At 37.3% G+C, this 20608-nt stretch overlaps 1 protein-coding gene across 1 annotated transcript; it reads right to left on the reverse strand.

Annotated features, from left to right (window-relative positions):
- Positions 1-723: 723 nt before the first annotated feature.
- Positions 724-20488, reverse strand: cryl1 (crystallin, lambda 1). The gene is made up of 9 exons (XM_017430132.3): positions 20371-20488; positions 19594-19701; positions 17801-17927; positions 15818-15979; positions 13963-14058; positions 11450-11548; positions 6155-6263; positions 2827-2933; positions 724-1197 (listed from the first exon to the last, which is right to left on the reverse strand). Exons 1-9 carry the CDS (start codon positions 20409-20411, stop codon positions 1093-1095), a joined length of 954 nt encoding a protein of 317 aa, XP_017285621.1. The 5' UTR covers positions 20412-20488; the 3' UTR covers positions 724-1092.
- Positions 20489-20608: the final 120 nt, after the last annotated feature.

The raw sequence follows: 20608 nt of genomic DNA on the forward strand, positions 1-20608 counted from the left end.
CAGTACATTTCACATGAATGTTTTAAAAAATATTTATAAATCAAACATATGTTTACATCTGTTTTTAGCTTTATGCAACGACATTTTCATTATGTGTAGTACTGACATAGTGTGATTCTGCTTTTATAAAAAGGAACAATATTTCCTCCTCAATATTGCTGCAGATGTAGGAGAAAAACAACTTGGAAAGTGACAGAATACTGAGAAAAACACGTTTCACATTCTTTAACCTATAAGCGATGGTCCTTGAGGCAAATTGTTCTGCATGTTTTATATGAGCCTGTGCTCCAACGTACCTGAATTCAAGTGAGAAATTACTTCAACAGCACATCATCAAGTTGAGCAGAGGCCTGTTAATGACTCGATAACTAAAATCAGGTGTGTTGAAGCAGGAAAACCTCTGAAACGTGCAGGATAGTGTGCCCTGAGAACTGGTTTGGTAAATGATCATTTGAACTTCACACATATAAAGGTAGACAGTGGAGGGATCACATGACGGTCACTCTGCTCGGAAACCTCCATGAAATAAAATATTTCACATAAGTGGAGCAGAAACAATGCTGCAAGCCTGAGAATCATTGTAAACTTGTGACATGTTTTTAGACATTACTTCCTGCTTTGTGACCATCTGACACAACACACATGATCAACTTGTTTAGGTGTAATGGACAGAAACAATAAAAAAACTTTTTTATGATTAGGATGACAAAACAGAGGCTATAAGACTAGGAAATACTGTTTTATTGATCAAAACTTTTGAAAAACTATTGTTTTTCAAAAAAAATTGAAAAACAAAATAAAGAATTTCTGCTTCCTGATGTGTAGCTATCCAGTTATGCTGGCTATAAAAATGTTTGTGACCATTTAGCAAATACTTTTTAAATCACTTTAACATATTCTTAATATTCAAGATCTTATTTACTGTTTCAATCCTATCATTACCAAAGTTTACAGAATAACTGTCTGAAGGCAGAACAATAAACAACCCAAGTTGTCTGTCAGATTGAGAACAAAGATCTAAAATGTTTAAGGTTTCTATCATTTCGGTCTTCGGTCTTCAGATTTTGGCATTCCAGGCCCTCTGTGATGATCTCAGTGGTTCTTCTTCAGCTTGGCCAGACCCATGAGGAGCTGGTCCCTCCTCTCCTTCCTGGCTGACAGATGCTGCTGGTCACTGGGAATCACCTCACACATCTCCTGTGGACACCAGTAAAGACAACACATGTGAGTAAAGCCGCCTTCACACTGGATGACAGCCCCACTAAGCTCTCATGACCTCTTAGAAGGTGGCTGGATGACAATGAAAGCGGCGACACTGCTACACTTTTAGTACTCACCAAATAAGTTCTTCATGCTATTCTCTGCATCCATGAGATGCTCTGCTGCACCTTCATCACGCTCTATAGAGCCTGTGCAGCTTACGTCTTTATTAATTTATAACGCTCTTGGGTGATTCCTGTTGAAAATCAGAAATTTTCCTCTAAAGGCCAACTCACACTGATTTTAGAAATCGTAAAACTTGGACACCAGAATCAGGTTTGTCACAAGATTTTACAGAAATATCAATCCAACAATAAATGGAAATTAAGCGCTGGAATTAACTCTCTTTTTATTAAAGTTGGACTAAAAAAAAGGGGTAGAAGGATGAGGAGAAGGAGAGCCCCGTGGACAGGCTTATGGCTGAGTCTATTGCAGGAGTCACTGCACAAATTTTGCTTAAAATTTCTGAAACTGCATAATATTTGTCATAGGTGGTCTTATAAACCTTTATTTAACCAGACAAATCCCACTGTTATGTCAGATCTCTTTTTCAAGGGAGACTTGGACCTGAAGGCAACCTAACGTGCATGTTTTTTTTAGACACTCTTTGGTCATAAGAGTGATATATCCACCGTCAGTGATTTTGTCACACTGGCCAACCACAGATCACGGATTCAAGCTTGTGACCAAAACTTTTCTTCTGATTCTTTCACAACAAAAGATTTTGTCTAAGATGGCTGAAAGCTGTAACTAACTCTGGTGAATGTGGAGGACACATCATAAATGCGAGCAAACTAAAATCTGTCAGATAAATATGACTTAAAACATTTCAAAGCAGAACCTTCAATCCCAGTGTGATGTTCCAGTTTCTACTGATCTACAGACTTTCATCTTCTAATTTTCTGAGACTCTCTCCACTCTCTGAGACCCAATGAAGAAAGTTCTAATGCATGCGAGGCAAATGTTTTATCAGAAAAAAAAGAAAGGGAGAAGGATTCACACACACATTCATGTTGGAGTTTCTCATATAAGCGAACACACTGTTGATGGTCTTGTTCAACAAGTTATCTTGAACTGAGATATCCCACCTCAGGACCACCGGGGTGTAAATCCTAACAAATGCCAAAGTTAATGATGATGGATTTAGTTGATTTTTGATTCAGTGCTGCCCTTATACTCACAATTTAAAAAGTACTTTAGCTGTACATTCCCTGAGAATTTCTTCAATGAGACTACAAAGTATTGCAAAACAAGATTGACTGCTTTTGACCTCTAAATTAGTTCAGTTCAACACGTTAACTTTCTGAGACAAACACCTGAAAACATGTGACTGCTTATAGAGCAGTTTGAGGCAGAAGGAAGGAGAAACCATTGACTTTCAGTCAAGCAGAACTAAAGGCACCATCAATCAGCTTCCAAAGGAAGTAATCACAAACAGGAGAATATTTATGATCTAAGTTATTAAATGACTTTGACCTCAATAAATAAACGCTGTCACATATTAAACTTTCAGTCACAAGTTTCCATTAATGAGCATATGTGTTTCTGACGTTTTACTCATGTTACCTTATAGATGTTTTTGGCAGCTTCTCCACAAAAGTCAGGTACCGGCCCAAAGGAAGCCAGCACCCGGGTTATACCTTCACCATATCGCTTCATGTAGTCCTCCAAACCTGTGAGTAGGTGGTGGAGCACAAATTAGTGAGGGAATGAGAAGGCAGTCAAGAAGCACTAATGTTCCACATGCATAACAAACACCCTGAATATCACTGTTGGATAAAATGTCTTCTCCTGTTAAAGAGTGAAAAACTGATGTTTTTATTGAAAGCCCTGATGAATGTCTTTAACAACATGAACAGGTCCAAAACCTTTTTGTGACTGAATGTGAATGTGTAGAATGTGTAAATGTAATTTAGGTTCCATTTATACAAAATAATGACCCTGTTATGTTCTCCACAACATAGAAAAAAAACACTGATGAAAAATAATAAAATGTACAATTTTTAGTTTTATTTGTCATAAATGTTTGTCACTCTGAAAGGAGAGCTTTTTTTCTGGTTAGATTTTAATGTTAATGCCTTTCAAATAACCCGCAGGTCTCCCTTTACAGACTTTAAGAATCTGTGGTTTAAATTTCAGACACATTCATTAGAACCATTCTCATTATTTATTAATCTTTAATGACTATTTTGTGATGTAGGCACTGTACAATTCGGTTAATCAATGATTTAAGTGCGGCTCAAACAAATTGTTAAACATTAATCAATGGGTTTCTGCTTTTCCTCCACTACAACTATTGTTGTAATAACTCAGCTAAAAAAGCCATAAATTATTATAAAATATTTTCTCATTATGACAGTCCTGCATGTACATTTTACTGATCTTCTGTGTTATAGAACATTAACACAGTTAAAATTATTTGTGTAGCCAACTACAAGCCTGTAATGTTGCTCTTAAAAACACAGAGTATATAAACCAAATCTGCCACCAGCTCATGTTATAAGATTGGTTAAAATGTCCTTTAAAGCTGCAGGATCACAGACACAACGTAGGCTTTGAAATAATAAAATAAGTGGACAAAAAGTATCATAAAGAGGCCCAGCCATGTGGTCTGTTCACATTCCTCCGATAAAAACCCTGCAGGTGAGAACAATGTGTTTGAAGAATTACGAATCCCCTATGGTAAAATTCAAAAGGGACTAAAAAGTGCTCAAACTGCTTCACACCGGTTCTCCCAACTGAGGTAAATCAGTGATGCTTCAGTAAAAACAATCCTGTTCACTGAAAGAAAGTTTCACACTAGATTTAAAGCTATTAAAGCAAACAGAATAACACACAAAATAGTTACAAGACATTAAAAATGGCACTTTTACTCTCACATAATGTTCTCAAGCTGAACTTTGAATGTTTGCACTGAACTCAGTAGAACTCACTACACATGACACAACAGTGGGATAAGTACCACCTACATTCAACTAAACATCTCACATGAACGAGAGATGAGGCTTTCCAACCTGTTTTTTCTTAACATGACATCTTGATTGTAGTTGTATTAAAGAGAAAATACACAACAGTTAAAGGTTTGCTTGGGAGAAACTGAATTTTACATTTTTCTTAGAAAACAACTAAAAAATACAGTTCGGATCTTTTGAAGCAAGGTTCTGTGGGTAGGTTATGAACAATTAATATCTTACCTGCTGTAGATAGCTCTTTGAACGACCTCAGTTTGGAGAAATAGATTTAATTCTGACCAGACGGATGGGCTAATGGCTAGTCCAAGCAGGGCCAAGACTAAAATGAATTGCTGCTATCTTAAAACAACTCAAATCTTAACGATTTTATAGCTGGTTGTGCAAGATTTTTTATAATAAACTTTTACATCACAGTCAGTTTCACATTATACAGCAGAGATTATTTGCAAGCACCAATAGCAGAAGCAGCAGCTAGCTGTAGCACTTGGTATAGCCTGTAGCAGTTCTGGCAGGATTATTATAATATTTCTGCCAGAATAATCAAGTAATACAAAATTGACAGCAGTATAAAGGTTTAAAAAGATAATACTTGTCTGAATTGCTATAAAGTTTTTGAGCTTGGAGATGTTTTAAGACAGCAGCAGTCCACTTTAGTGTTGGCACTGTTTGGACGAGCTGTCAGCTCATCAGTCTGCTCAGAATGAATCTTTTTTAAATCTGAGGTCGTTCATAAAGCTATTCACAAAAGGGAAGACATTAATTGTGCCCAATTTTTCAATTTGATTGATTTGATTTGTTTCTTTAATTATGAATGCACATGTTAACAGGTGTTATACTATTCAATAGTATAACATCACTGCTTAAATCAGATTAGAGTTTAACAGGGATTACAATGTTTTTTCAGTTATCACCCATGTTATGAGAAAGTGTCACAGCATTTACACAGAGACTTTTCCTTTGTCCTTAGATCTGTATCATCTTCACTCTCATCCCTGACACTGTCATCTGTGCTTTTGTGTTTTGCAACTATTTCAACAAAGTCCAGTAGGTGTTGGAGAAGTGGGTCAAACTGGCTCTGTGTTTTTAAAAAGGTTTTGCACCTCCCTTTGGGCTACAAACAGCAGCTTTAAGTGGATCATTCCCTTAAAGAACAGTGTTCTGTTGTGCAGCTTAATGGTAAAAGTATTCAGGTAAGAGCAGAAGGATAAATAGAATGCCTGAGGGCCTCAGTATCTGATTGGACACATCTAAAGACTTGAACTTAAAACAGAGCTAGGTCTAAACAAGGTTTTGAGAACATGATCATACTTCTGCTGCTCCCTAAGTTAGAAAAAAGTCCCCAAAAAAGGTTTAAGACTTTAACTACAAGTAGAGCTGGCACCTGGTTTGAAGGCTGTGATGAGAGTGGTGTGAGGGAGTGCATTCAGCTACCCATCAAAAGACTGCTTTGTTCAGCCAGTTTACTCTGTGTGTGTGTGTGTGTGTGTGTGAGCAGTCAGGGTTACTCTCTGGGTTTCACACTCCCCTTTGATATTCTCCATCTCCCCGAGGTTTCACTCTCAGTGTGACGCACACACAGGAGCATCACAGTACTAGACGCCACATGTATGGTGGATTGTTATGTACATCATACTGTGTTGTAATCCTGTTTAAGTCAATGCAACACCTCGAGTTTGATAAAAACTTATTTAAACGGAAAAAAACATACATTATCTATAGCAATTATTTATCAATTATCAATTTAAAGTAATGAAAAGTAAAAATGTTTTTAAAAACATGTTTTTATGTGCTTTAAGGCCCATAAAATGAATGAAATAAAAGTGGTGCTGATAACTGCTGAGTTTGAGGGAGGGTTAGGGTTAGAGGATAGTGAGGGTGACCGTCTGTATGCAGGAGCAGAAGGTCCAAACAGGAAACATTACCTTCAGGTGCATTTAGGTGCATTGTTTCCATGGGGCCTATAAATGCGTAACGCATTCCCAATCCCTCTGACATCACCAGATCGATGTCCTTCACTGAGATAACACCATCCTGATGGAGCGAGACAAGAAAAACAAAGCCACATTTAAGTTAACCTATTACAAACATTTACTTTAAACGGCTACTCTTTACGCAGTACAGCTGAAAAAAATAGCAGGTGAACGTTGAGAGGAAGTGTGTCCCAGTCTGAGTAACTTGGTTCAGATTTTGATTATTTCACCATTAAGATAGATTAAATATTCTCAGTGGTAGTTATTATACTTTATAGCGTACGAACAAACTTCTATTTGATCTAGGCACAATACTCCCAATATATTGAGTTTCCCTAATCAGTATGTTTCCTCAGGATTATGTCCAGGGAGGAGAGAGCTGAGGATGGAGCGATGGAGGGATGGGAGGCGGGCCAGACAGAGGGAGGGGTTCAGGTATCTTTGGCCTACCACAGAGGAAACAGATACAGAGAGTCGAGTGAGTAGGAAGAAATGGACAGGGTCGTCTTTGTTTGGCTCCTGTTCCCAACAACGAGGCCGTTATCTGAGAAAAGCGGGGTGGTGGGTGGGGTTTCTCTCCACTATAATCATTTGGGGTAACGAGGTGCTTTCTCAGCCGCTCTGCTTTCCAATGTTGGCCTCAAGTCAAGGACCATTTTCTGGGTTTGTGTGTGTATTCTGAGGGGCAAGGGAGAGTCACAAGGCCACTGCCAGACTACAGGCCTTGATGTTCAATGCTGAACTTTACGTTCTGTTTGCTTTTCATGATTTTTTTTACTATTTGTAGAGATTCTGTTAAAGATTTAAGCAGAGAGTATACACAAAGGGGCTGTTAGTTAACTCAGGTAAAACCAGAATTTGTTCCTGAAGTCAGAATTTTTTTCAAAATCTATGACCATTCAGTATCTTTTAAATGTATTTTTTATGAATCAAGCAAACCCATTGCCTACAAAGTCTAAATAAAATAGATTAAATGCCCATAAACCTACTGTATGGATTAGAAAATTTGGACACAGTAAAGGGAATTCTGTGAAAGTTTTTAATTTTTTAGAAATACTAGAAATTGCAAAACGCAAAAATTGTCACATTTTCTGTTTTCTTGAACCTTTAAGGACCTTTTGCATTAAATGAGGGGTCATCCAGTGGCACAAACTGCCAACTGCAACTAACTAAATATCCCATTTTCTCTAAAAATGTATGTGGCCCTAAAAAAGTGAACAGTCTACTCTAGAGCAGGTGTTTAATCTTTAAGACCTACTATAGCAATACGGTGGACAGGAGGTGTGATCAACCTGCAACATCTCATATATTACTTCTTCATTTCACAGTAATAAAACAAAAACAATTGACATGAAACAACAAAACAGTTCAGTGACATGTCCACGAAGACGAGTCTCTCTTTAAGCTGACTCTTGTCATTCATGAATCAATAATCCAGCCAGCCATGTCCAGTGATGATGTGAGCTTTCACAAATAAGGAATTGCAGAACCAGCAGAGGTGTTGAGTAGTGTTGACATGGAGCACTACGCATAAAATGTATGTCAGACGTCTCCTATTTTTTACCGTGTGAGTGTGTCCTCTGTGGCAGCCATCTTGTGTTCCTGATAAAGAGGAGGCCTGCCTCAAATCCAGCTCTTTTACAGAAAGTGCGCTAATAAGAGCAGGATTTTGATTGGTTGAGAACTGGAAGAAAGGCAAAGTAATTAAAAGAATAAACTGACTTATAAATTGTGCATCTGTATACATAACATGCTTGATATTTTATTACTGATAAGTAATTGTAATGTTTACATTTTTTATTTGAAAATAAACTTTGTTGTTTTTTTACCCCCCACTCTGGTGGCAGCAATTAGCAGATATGATTTTGAATTTGCACAGACCTGTGTGAAATCACAAACATTACGCTGGATCCACTGATGCTGTTAAAGTCAGGAGTGAGAGGCTTGGCAGTGAAAGAATTTCCCTGAAGTGGTTTTATTTGTTATTCTCAGAACTGAAATGTTCTCAGTGGTTGTTCTGTAACAGTGACTAACACAACAAGTGTTCTCACCTGACTGCATGCTTACTTGAACTACTTGGACTACTTCGCTAAAAGTCATCAAATTACTTATTTTTTAAAAAGCCTAGACTGCAAAATGCATTATACAGCCTACGTAAAGGACCCTTAAATGTTAAAATATACATGTATGTTTCCAAACTTTACAACACAGTTTTTGTGTATGTTAGTTATATTAATGTGAAATAGTCCACAAAACACTAGAAAACATCTTGAGGTTAAATATTGTAGGTTACATATCTGAGGCTCCCTAAAACAGCTTTGTTGTTGGTTTTTGATCATCTTTTAAAATTTGATTAATCTGATTACTTTTTTCATTAGTTACTGAGGCACAACACATCAAAAAAAAAAAAGAAAAATGTTTGAGAAAGGGTCACCTGACCTCAGCCCAACAGAACATGTTTGGGACCACCTTTCAAGCATTCCGTCAGAGAAATGCTCGGCTGCACTTGGAATATCTCAAAACTCAGAAAGGGTCACTGGAGCGGTACTTTCTGGACGTTAACAATGTGAGAGACACCACTGCCTCTGGGAAGACAAATCACAACATCCAGGCAGATTAGCCAGGTTCAGCAACAGATTTTCCCACGTCATCTGAATTTCTAAACTTCTTAAAACTCTCTGATCTTACATGTATGTCTCCTTGTCAAGCTTTTGTCTCCGAGAGAACAAGATTTTAACTCTAGGCTTGTTGCAGTGAGGTTCTGAACTATTGTTACTATTTTGAGACTTTATTTTTTCATTTATGTGTGACTTTCTGTTATTTTATTTATTTTTATTTTTTTACACTATATTGGGTACAGCCAGCCCTGCTTCCTCATCAGAAAACACTCTGGTGTCTATTTTTGTTTTTTTGACTTTTACAAGAAAGCGTACAGCCTAAAACTCTAAAATAAAAGTCTTGAGTTGTATTTTTAGTGCTGCTTTGTAGCAGCAGGTAGGTCAGCTTACAATCAGAAAATCAGGGGTCCAATCCTCTGCAGCATACCAGTGTCCTTAGGCAAAACACTGAACCTCACACTGCCCCTAATATTCTTATTAGAAAGAAAATTCTTAATTTTGTTAAAAACAATTCCTAAAGTTGCATTTCTCTTTGATATTATAACTTATATTTAGGGTGGCACAGTGGAGTAGTGGTTAGAGCTGTCGCCTCCCAGGTTGCAGGATTGCTTCCCAACCTAGAGCCTTTCTGGGTGGAGTTTGCATGTTCTCTCTGTGCTCACGTCTGTTTACTCCGGGTACTCTGGTTTTCTCCCACAGACCAAAAACATGCATGTTAGGTTAAGTCGAAACTATCAAATTGTCCCCAAGTGTGAGTGAGAGCATGCATGGTTGTTTGTCTCATTTGTCTCTATGTGTCACTGTGATGGACTTGTGACCTGTCCAGGGTGTCTCCCGCCTTTTGCACAGCGACTGCTGGAGATAGGCACTAGCTCTCCGTGACCCGGAAAGGAGAAATGGGTAAAGAAAATTGATGGATGGATGGATTATAACTTATATTTATGTGTTTACAATTTCTTCTCAGATTTTACCCATTTCAAGTCCATGAGTAAAGTATGACACTGTATGGATAAGTTTAGAGCCAGATAATCATAAAAAAACTGTAAAAATGACTATTGTTGCATTGGTTTCTAGGGCACAAAGAGGCGTGCTTGTAAAAAAAAAGAAAAAGAAAAAAGACATTCTGAAAAACCCTGAATCCTAAGTCCACACAGATACACCAAAAACTGCCTTCATCTTGGAGGGTGTTTTAAAAAATTTCCTTTGAGGCCCCACACTACTGCGGATATGTTTTTAAAACTCTCTCGTCCACAAACAAAGTTTTTAGTGAGAAAAACAATCCAAAATGAAGTTTAAAAACAAAACAAAAAAAAACTCCATTTTGGTATATCAATGTGAACAGGAAACCAAACATGAAATCTAATCTTATTTTGTCATTGTTTTCAAAATACTGGTGCATTTATGCCATAGATTGTGAGAATGATGACATGCAAAGTAATTTGAATATAAAATTAGATCATATGAAAACTATAATACTGATAATCATTTCACCTTATTTGCCAGTAATTGTCATGGCCTTTTAAATAAAGCTAACTATTCTGTAATTATCACAGGATTTGGGTTTTGTTTTGTTTTTTTCTTTGAGGTTTCTTTTGTATTTTGGGTTATTGTTTTCATGTTTTGTCTTTGTATTGTTTCTACCTTGTGTTCCTGTTATCATTCACTTCTCCTCAGTTTGTCACTTGGTTGCCTGCCACGCCCATCTCCACCTGCTCATTAGTTATCACTCACCTGTGCCCACTTCACCTAATTATCCTCTGTGTTTAAAACCGGGTCACTTTCTCCACTTCCTCGCTGGTCCATTGTCTCTTTTCTCCTGATTATTTTGTTCGCCTTCAGTGCCTTGCCTTGTCGTTTTGTGTTGCCTTGGATTTTTGTTGTAGTTTGTTTGGCTGCCCCGTCGTCCGTTTCTTGTTTAAAAATAAATTTTTATGTTTTTTTCAAACTTCATGAGGAGTCTGCATTCTGGGTTCGCCATGCTCCGCCTTGACAGCATTAGTAAATAACAGATCATAATCTTGGTATATACAATAAAGTGGTTACTTATTTAGGAAAAAGTCTGTATACTTTGTACAGCAATCAAAATCACCCCGGTCCAAATAACACCAGATGTTTAAATGTTTTTATGCCTGATGGATTTTTTGCATTGGGCACATATTAATAAAATAAATCAGGTATTTTTGACATTTCTCAAAAACTTGACAAAGATGTAAACATGATGAACTCCTTCTGTATGTTGGGGGTATGAACTAGCTTTAGAAAATGTAAATAAATATTTATATTTTGCTTAATTTCATATAGGTAAAATGTACCTCATCAGCCTATCAGAGCAGACTGGACTTTTGTGGATAAATATATTGACGGAATTTACATTAATGTAACCGTTTCATCAGAATTCCTGTTATTTTCACAAATAAAAAGTACTCTTCTCAAATAGAATATTGGCTAATTTTGTGTTCACGAGAAAGACAAATAAAGAAAAGTAGCAGTCCTACTAGATAAAACCAAGAGATGAGTCACAAGACAATAACTTAAAGGTTTGTGGTGAATGTAAGAAGAAAAGTGATTGACTTTACTTTGTAAAAACTTCAGCAGGCTTTTCAACAACAAACCTCATGTCGACACTGACCTGGACCAGCCTCCATGACTCTGCAGTGATGGCGGCCTGGATTCTGTTAACGGCGAAGCCATCGATCTCTTTTCTCAGACGGATGGGCGCCTGGCCAACCTGAACCACAACAAATCAAGAGTCAAGCAGAGAAATCACTCCAAAAAAGACTGAAGCAATAAAACATCAGACTAATGCTTCTTTAACTTTGCATAACCCGAGGAATTTCTTTGTACAGAAAACAAAAAGTAGAAAGGATTTTACAATATGAACTAATTTAAACACTTGTTGAGTCTGAACAAGTTCAAGCTGAAGAAATCAATTTTATGTTTTATCTTTGTTTATTTCAACATAAGCTTTAAAAGAATAGCAATAAAGTCATGAAATCATTCAACTTCAAATCCTATTAGTAGCTTCAAAATCATTCTTTGAAAACCAAAAATGTTTAAATTTAAACTTATGTTAGAATTTTGCATGAAATTAACCCCAGCAGGCTTGTAGTGTTTGTTTTGTTTAGCTTGTTTTTAGCACAATTACATTTGTTCAGTACTGGTAGGAGTTGTATTTTGCCAAAGGAAGTGAAATCCCAAACTACAGAGACCCCCAGCACACAATCCACAAGGCCTCCAAAACCTCCTTAGTGTTAATTCGTCTAGTGCCTGAAAAGTATGAATCGTTTCAGTGGCAAAAAATAGGACCAGTTCAAAAAGGCTGAGGTGTCCATAATGATATGGCTGTTGGGTGTATAGTTCACCTAAATGTAGACCAATGCAACAAAATAGAAAATAAACCAACCAATAAAGTGATTAAAAACATATGAAACTAGGTTAAAATCTGAGTATAAGATGCTTCAAATCCATATAAAGCTGATCAAGTTGACTGGATAAGGACAGCTCAGATGTGTGGTTTCTGTGGGTAAAACACACATTTCACTTGATTCACGTCATGTATCAAGCGAGCAATCATGTATTGTCTGTGTGTGTTTGTTTGACTGTGAGTAAAATCTCTTACAAACTGTTGAATTGATTTTGTTGAAACGTTCAAAAAGTAACCATTGGTTGTACATCTAACTTAGGGGTCTCCAATCCTGGTCCTCGAGGGCCACTATCCTGCATGTTTTCCTTGTTTCTCTGCTCCAACACACCTGATATGAATCAATGGGTGATTAACAGGCTTCTGCAGAACAAGAAGAGGTCATTTAACCACTGAATCAGGTGTGTTGGAGCAGAGAAACAAGGAAAACATGCAGGATAGTGGCCCTCGAGGACCAGGATTGGACACCCCTGATCTAACTGATTAACTTTTGGGGTCAGCCTGATTCAAGATTGCTGCCACAGGTAGTCAACCGTAGCAAACAACAAAAAAAAGACTATAACTCAGTCAGTTTTACTGATATTGGTCTAAAATGTATTGTGTTTGTAGCTGAGAGTCATTCTCAACACACTCGGAGCATTAACTGATCAGGCAAGATATAAAATTTTGGCAAGCAAGATGGCGGGTGATATGCATTCCTACAAAGAATGCTACCATTTATTTTGACATATTTTCACATGTGACCATGTGAATTTCTACATTTGTAGGTCATTAGAAGCTGTAAAAGAACACAAGTCTTTGGATTCACAATAAATTTGAATTCATTATTGCGGAAACCTTAAAATCCATAGGAACGCTGTTTGTTATAGAAGTAGAATTTCTTGAAGGAATGCATGTTGCCTGCAGCCTTGCATGCCAGAGTTTTAAACAAAGATCTCATGAGTCATCCATCCATCCATCCATCCATCCATCCATCCATCCATCCATCCATCCATCCATCCATCCATCCATCCATTTTCTTTACCCGCTTCTCAATTCTGGGTCACAGGAAGTTCGTGTCTATCCCCAGCAGTCACTGTGTGAGAGGCGGGGGACACCCTGGACAGGTCACAAGTCCATCACAGGGACACATAGAGACAAACAAGACAAACAACCATTCACACTCTCACTTACACCTAGGGACAATTTAAGAGATATCAAATAACCTAACATGCACGTTTTTGGCCTCTGGGAGGAAACTGGAGTACACACTGTTTCCACCAGTAGAGCTCAATATCTTTAAAAAGACTTGAGTTTTAGCCATTTTTAGTATTTACTAAGGGTGATTAGCCGTGGTGGCTTCTTGAATTGGGTTGACTTCTTAAGTATTTGCATTTGTAGATGCACATCCAATGATTCATTTCTGTAAAGTTTAAAACCTGTTGAGTGGTTCATAAGATATTTTGGTAAAAGACACACCCAAACACAAACACAATGATATTTATTACTTTTAAGAATACCACTTTTTTAGTGTTATGAAACTCAACTTCTGAATCTTGTGTGACAAAAATAATTCATCAAAGTAAAATGATTTTTGTCTCTAGTGACAGCAAATAGTAGGATTTTACGACTGTTATAATAAAATTGCTAAACATTTTTTGAATTTTCATTTTTTTCATTAAACCTTTTCATCCCTCTTGCATGTTCAGACATAATTGAGGCTTGGACTGGTTAATCTTTACCTTGGTCATCAGAGTAAAGGTGGTGTCCATAACGGTGGCTGCTGTCTCTGGGTGAGGTACCAGCTCCACCAGATTCACACAGTAAGGTGGGTTTACCTGAAAAGAACAAAACAAGTACAAATAATATACGGTTTATTTCACTACTACAGAGAACCTGTAATCTTCCTTTGTTCTACCTGTCAGAACCTTTATGGGTGATGTTTATATTCTGCCTTCATTATACTCAATGTTTGAATAAAGGTTGGATGAAAGGCTTTTTCTGTATTTAAACATTACCATAATTGTTAATTTACCAAACACCTACCCATGTAGATGTCAAAAGTAGAACCCAATCCATTTTAGTGTGAATGTGGAACAATTTTATTAAATGTAAGATTTGCCACTGGGATTAGTAGAGGATTACATGTTGCCCCTGCTCCTCTAATTTCCTCTTAGTTGCTTTTATAAAATACACTGTATTGTATACGCTCTACAGAATGAAATATTTTTATAGCTGAGACGGAGCCCTATCACATACTCTGAGCACAAGCAGAACGTGCAAGATCTTTCTTTAAAGTTTGAAATTCAAGTTGGCAAGTGATCCGCATTCCTTCAAAAAAATGGTACTTTTGTTGTTTGAAACTATTTTTACTAATGTTTTGACCACATCTTAATGGCAGTATTCCAAGTAAAAAAAGGAAAAAAAAAAGTTAAATATATATTCAATACAGAGTTTTGCAGCGTGATTTGGATTTGCAATAAATTACCTTGCACGTCTTTTTGCAGTAATCTCCTTTTCCCCTTACACCACTGTGGCATTACATCAAATTTACTACAAAATCCTCCAGTTTAAGGAGCATAAAAGACAGCAAATTTAGTTGATAACTTGTCAGTTTAAGCCTCAGCGTTGTTTGTGAGCGGATACTAGCATACTATCAGTCCCTCCAGGATTTCGCGGACATTTTTTGTGATTGTTGCGGCTAAAATGCCTGATTTCACAGGGCATTTTCCTAGAAGTTGCAATTTTTTTTTTTACTAAAATCAATAAAAAACATAACTTTTAATATATAAACCAAAAATACTTAGTAGTTTTGTAAGATAATTACCAACAAACATTGACATTCTCAAAAGGTGCTTTATTTGAGAGCTTTGATAGCTTCTAAACTGACATTCATGACCATTTCTGGATTGTCCCTCGTCTGCAGCTCTCCTCACATGTTTTGCAGACACAAAGTGTTTGTCGATGCGTTTATGTTTGATGATTACACTGCAGGATGTGCAAAACAGCTTCCCCTCACTCTCGTGCAGCTGGGTAGGAAACTGGTTTGCGACCGCAGTGAAGTTAGTTTTAAGTTGGATATTGGATGTTTCGGGTTAGCCGTGAGTAAGACGCCGCTAACTCTGCAGAGCGCGAATATCCAATATCCAACTTAAAACTAACTTCACTGCGGTGTTTTGTGCGGTCCTTTGCTGAAATCTTTGTGGGCAAATGTGACGCATTAGCGCACATTTTCGCTTCAGTCTCTGCTCCTGCACGCTCCCGGCATTCTGATGTTAACAGGATGTGACGTCACATCTCTTCTTTGTGAGTTATTTAGGGTTATTTTGTATTCCACCATAAATATTGGGTTAAAGTTGCGGAAAAGTTGTGTTGTTTTGGGCAAAGTTGCAAAAAGTTGCGATTTTGCGGGGTTTGCTTGATTTTGCGTTAATAGTTGCGATCGCAACATCGCGAAATCCTGGAGGGTCTGTATAATGGGCTTATAAATACAAGATAGAGTCATTAATTAGCTACCCTCACACCCTCTCTTATGTTTTTTCAACTTGTAATTCCTGTCACACAGGTCACTGACAGCAGTACTGTGTCAGAACTAACCGGATGAGAAACAAGGCAGCGACTTCTCTTCTGAACTTTGGAGAAAACGCTGCTCGGCACCAGGCAGGACGTGGAACTGCTCAGGATAGTGTCTTCACCCACAAGACGCTCTGCTTCCTGAAAGACATGCTGCTTGACTTCAAGCTGCTCGAATACGCACTCCTGAAACACATAAACACAAACAGAACTGCCACTGAGAGAACAGATCACTTTTGCTATTTCTTTGAAAAAAAAAAAAAAAGAAACAAGTATTAGGTTTGCAAGAAAAGCATGTACGAACATGGATAAATAATTTTGACAGTGCAGATGAATAAAATAGTTGTCTTGATTATAAGGCAGTACATAAAAATGAGTCAAAATGAACATTACAACATCTATATAACTGTTAGGTCTTTGCAGCACACCACAGTGAAAATAAAAACTCTCCAGCTCCTCCTGGGGGATCCCAAGGCGTTCCCAGGCCAGGAACGATACATAATCCCTCCAGTGAGTCTTGGGTCTGCCCTGAGATATTCCTCTAGAGGGATGTACCCAGAAAACCTCCAGAGGGAGGCGTCCAGTAGGCATCAACTGACTCCTTTCAGGAAGGAACAGGGTCTCTACTTTGATCTCTCCCCAGATGACAGAACTCTTCACTCTATCTCTAAGGCTGAGCCTTCCTTCCTCTGTGAGAAGGCCAACCTCAGCTTTAAAGATAAGGTGAGAAGATTCATCATCTGGGGGAAATTGGAGCTGAGTTGTTGCTCATCTGCATTGAAAGAAATCAGTTGAGGTGGTTTGAGCAGCTAATTAGGATGCGTCTTGGTTGCGTCCCTCCATATAATATCTGTGCACATCCTACTCTCTAGGCCTGGGAACGCCTGGGGGACCCCCCCCAGGAAAAACGGGACAGTATTGCTTCAAAGAGGAGTGTCTAGGTTTCCCTCCTGGACTTGTTACTTCCACTGCTTGACCACAGATGAGCAGAAGAAAATGAATGGATGGGAGGATGGACTCTTGTGAACATTTCTTGATCTTTTACAACAGTAATTTTAGTCTCAATTGTACTGTCTGACTAAAAAAATAGGAATAATATCAACCTTATTCAAACAAACATACATACATACATACATACATACATACACACACACACACACACACACACGAACATACATACATACGTGTCATTTTCTATATATCTTTTTTTGACATTGATAAAACTGTTTTTATTGGATTTTGGACCTTGAATGTTTAAAGAGCATTTATCAGTTTCAGAAGTAAAATATACATCAAATTCCTGCAAATTTGACAGATAAAATAAATAATCTAATGCACAGACCACTGTGTTTGCTATAAAACTACATCTACAGTAAACGGTAAATTCATAACTCCTAATTCATAATCTCCTTCTGTAAGTGGGCAGCAGCATCCTGTTGCTGTAAAACTGTGTATCCAAGAGCTTTCATAGATTCTTCCTGTGTCTTTTTTGTGTTCTTGTTTGACAAAACAACAAGTACTGAGTAACTTTATAAAAAGCAAAACGGAGCAGCGTTAAAAAATAAAACTTAAAGGGTTACTGTAGTTGCTCTAAAGTCTAATTGTTAACTTAAATTTTCTATTAATGGGCATTTATAATCTATAAATATTTTAGGATGACTTCATACACAGACTGGAGAGTAGAAAGAAGAACAGAATAAACTTTTGCTTTTCAAATGAATAAAAAAGTGCTTCATTTCATTTAGCAGAGAACAGAAAAGAAGTAATGATGTATCGCCCCCTTGAGTATAATCGATGTAATGAACCATGTGGTGAACTTAGTTAAGTCATTGTTGACTGTGATTTATTCAAAATAAGGCACGCAATGATGATGCAAATAAAAACAGACATGAGAACCATCTTGTTCCCCAGTTCTACAATAATGAATCTACAAAGCAGAGCTGTATGTCCTGTCCCAAATGGACAGAATGTGCGTTTTTTTGTGTCGTCAGCGGTCTGCTGTGATACCTGGACAAAAAAGGCTCCCTCCAACGCCTGGGCCAAGTCCTCAGAACCGCTGAGCAGAGCCAGCTGCTGCTCGGTGCTCAGCTCCCCTCTCAGCATGTTGGCTTTCTCCAGCTCCTCCAGCTGCTTCCTGAGCCGACACACAGCACGAGAGACCGTTAAGAAACCCACACATAAAACACACTGCAAAGACACAAAACATCAAGTTTTTGTTAGACTTCCTGAATTGAGAATAAAGGTTGTCCACATATTTCAAAACCTTTTCGTAAAAGCCGTGAACACAATCTGTTCTACAGATTAAATCCAAACTTTTCTGCATCTGAGCTACAAAATTACAGCAGAGGAGACTTGTGACCTGGACTATTGCGGGTTAAAGAAACATTGCAAATAAGTCAGCAAAAGAAAAATGACAACACACACAGCCCAAACAATCATTTGTTTTTTTTTGTTGTGTTTTTAAGGCTAATTTGTGGTTACTGTTTTAAATATATTTTTACAATTATGCCAAGAAATATGCTTTTAGAAATCAATTTTTTGGCTGTAAACCTAAACTAAATTTGGTTTTTTTTTTTATGGATAAAAGTGTTAATAATAAACTAATCTAAAACTGTTTCACTGTATTTTCCACAGAACTTTCACCAAAATGCCCTTGTCATTCCTCAGTAATGTTTAACCTGTGCTGACTGGGCTGTGAAGCTGTTTTTAAGCCTCAACATGTGTTCATCCGTGAGTTCTTACAGCAGGTAGAAGCTGCTGATCAGGCAGGATTCATGTTTTTTTCTCTGTAAGGACAGAATAGAAAAGCAAAAGATATTTTGAACAGGGCCTTGTTGAGTTATCAATGCGCTGAGAGTTTTAAAGGTTTTTTGTCGCTACTACCCACCACTGAAAGGCAGGCGATAATAATTTTGCCCATGTGTGTTTGTCTATCTGTTAGCAAAATGTTTCATGAACTACTGGATGGATTATAATGAAATGATCAAAAACTACTCAGTGGATGTACATCTACAACTGATAAACTTTTGAAGGCAACCCAATTCAACATGGCCACTACAGCAAACTGATCTTAGAAAACATAAAATTGCTGTAATTCAGTCAACTTTACAGATATTTAATTAATATTAGGTGTGGTAGTAGCTGAGAATCTTTCCCAACTGTTTGACGACTGTTTGTCTGTTAGCAAAATATCTCATGAACCATCATGAAATTTTCTAAAATAATTATCATTAGAAATATATTTAAAAACTGATTAACTTTTGGAGTCTGTAAAAATGTAGAATTGTTTTTAGTCTTTTACAACTATGTAGTCAGTTTGTGACCCCGACTTCTAAATAAGATCACTTTTTTAAACTTATTGTAATATTAGTAATAGATCAACAAGTTTCATTGAGACCACATATACTACAAATTTCAGAGCAAATACTACCAACTGCTCACTAAAAACAGTGTTATGTTTAAATTAATTGGTATTTTAAGGGCATGGCAACATTTTGTAGGATATGTCATTCTGTTAAAACATAAAAATATGTTATCAAACCAAAGCAGTTTTATATCACCACATGAAGCTAATGTATAATCTAATTTAATATGAATAATACACCATCCACACAGAGACAAGTTATTTACTTTATACAGCATCATTTTAGGCACGACTTCAGGGAAGTCAGATTTATTTGAGTAGCCTAGATAGACTCAGGAAACTGATTATTCTGTAATAAACAAGAAGACAGAGGTCCGTGCTGCAATATAGCATTAATTATGAATAAATTATATAATGGTCAGTCCAGTGTGTTCACCTGATCTCTGTGACGGCTGTGGCTGCCTGCCCTGGCTGGTTGTCATAGAGTTTTACCCGAAAACCTCCACTGACAAAAATCATGGCCCAGGAGCGTCCGATCAGCCCACTGAGAAAAAGAGAGGTAACATCACTTTTATTTATATTGGAACATTGGCCAACCATTTATGCAACTGTGAGTTTAGGGATGTTGCAAAAGATTAAAAGCTGCTGCATAAGAAATGACTAATCTGGAGATTTTGATCTTCGGGGCATTTCTACAGCAAATTATGCACTGATTAACACCAGCAGAAAGGCAAAGATGACATGCATATTTAATGTAAAGGTTCAGTGTTTACTTTAAAGGTTAAAAGAGGTCACTTTTACCAAATTCAGCTGAGTGCACATAAAAAAGAGCAGTGTGCAGAAAACAGATTAAATATAAACATACTATAAACAGGCAAACACAGGGAGTCAGTAAGTTAGACAAGTGTCATCCTGTCACCTAAAAAGATTAAATTATGTTAAATCGTTTTAATGTAATCAAAATGTTTTGAAAAATGTGAAGTCAGTCTGTAAAAACAAAACAGAACAGACCCAAATAGTACATGAAAGTGGTTTAAATATGCATTGAAAACAGCACTTACAAGCCTTGAAACTATGAAAGAAACCGCTTTAATATGAGTTCTTCACAAAAAGAAACAACTTGATGTTTGTTTCGAGTTCAGGAACACTTTAAAGACGTATTTGAGTCCTTTTAACAGATTTGTACACAGTGGAAACGTCTTTCCTCGCTTACCTGCCAATCACGGTGATGGTTTTCAGCTCAGAAGTACTCATTTTATGATTTATAAGCGCAGCTGGGACTCAAAGATCCGTGTTTCTATAAAAATCTTAGCTCCGCCCCTCTAGTGTCACGCTGACAGGGTAGTACGGTAAGCCAGAAGGACAAAATTAAAACAACCTGTAAACGTCAATGATATAAGGCTGTTTCCTTGTTTAGAAAAACAAATAGCCACAAACAGTTTTTCATTTCA

Source organism: Kryptolebias marmoratus, linkage group LG6 (genome assembly GCF_001649575.2).
Source record: "Kryptolebias marmoratus isolate JLee-2015 linkage group LG6, ASM164957v2, whole genome shotgun sequence".
Classification (NCBI taxonomy): Eukaryota; Metazoa; Chordata; class Actinopteri; order Cyprinodontiformes; family Rivulidae; genus Kryptolebias; species Kryptolebias marmoratus.

Excerpts from the sequence above, each read along its gene's own strand:
- cryl1 (XM_017430132.3), bottom strand. The coding sequence starts at position 20,411 with ATGAGTACTTCTGAGCTGAAAACCATCACCGTGATTGGCAG. Across the intron at positions 15,980-17,800 it reads AGGGAGCCTTTTTTGTCCAG|GAGTGCGTATTCGAGCAGCT; the intron begins GTATCACAGCAG and ends TATGTGTTTCAG. Across the intron at positions 6,264-11,449 it reads AGTCATGGAGGCTGGTCCAG|GATGGTGTTATCTCAGTGAA; the intron begins GTCAGTGTCGAC and ends TCGCTCCATCAG.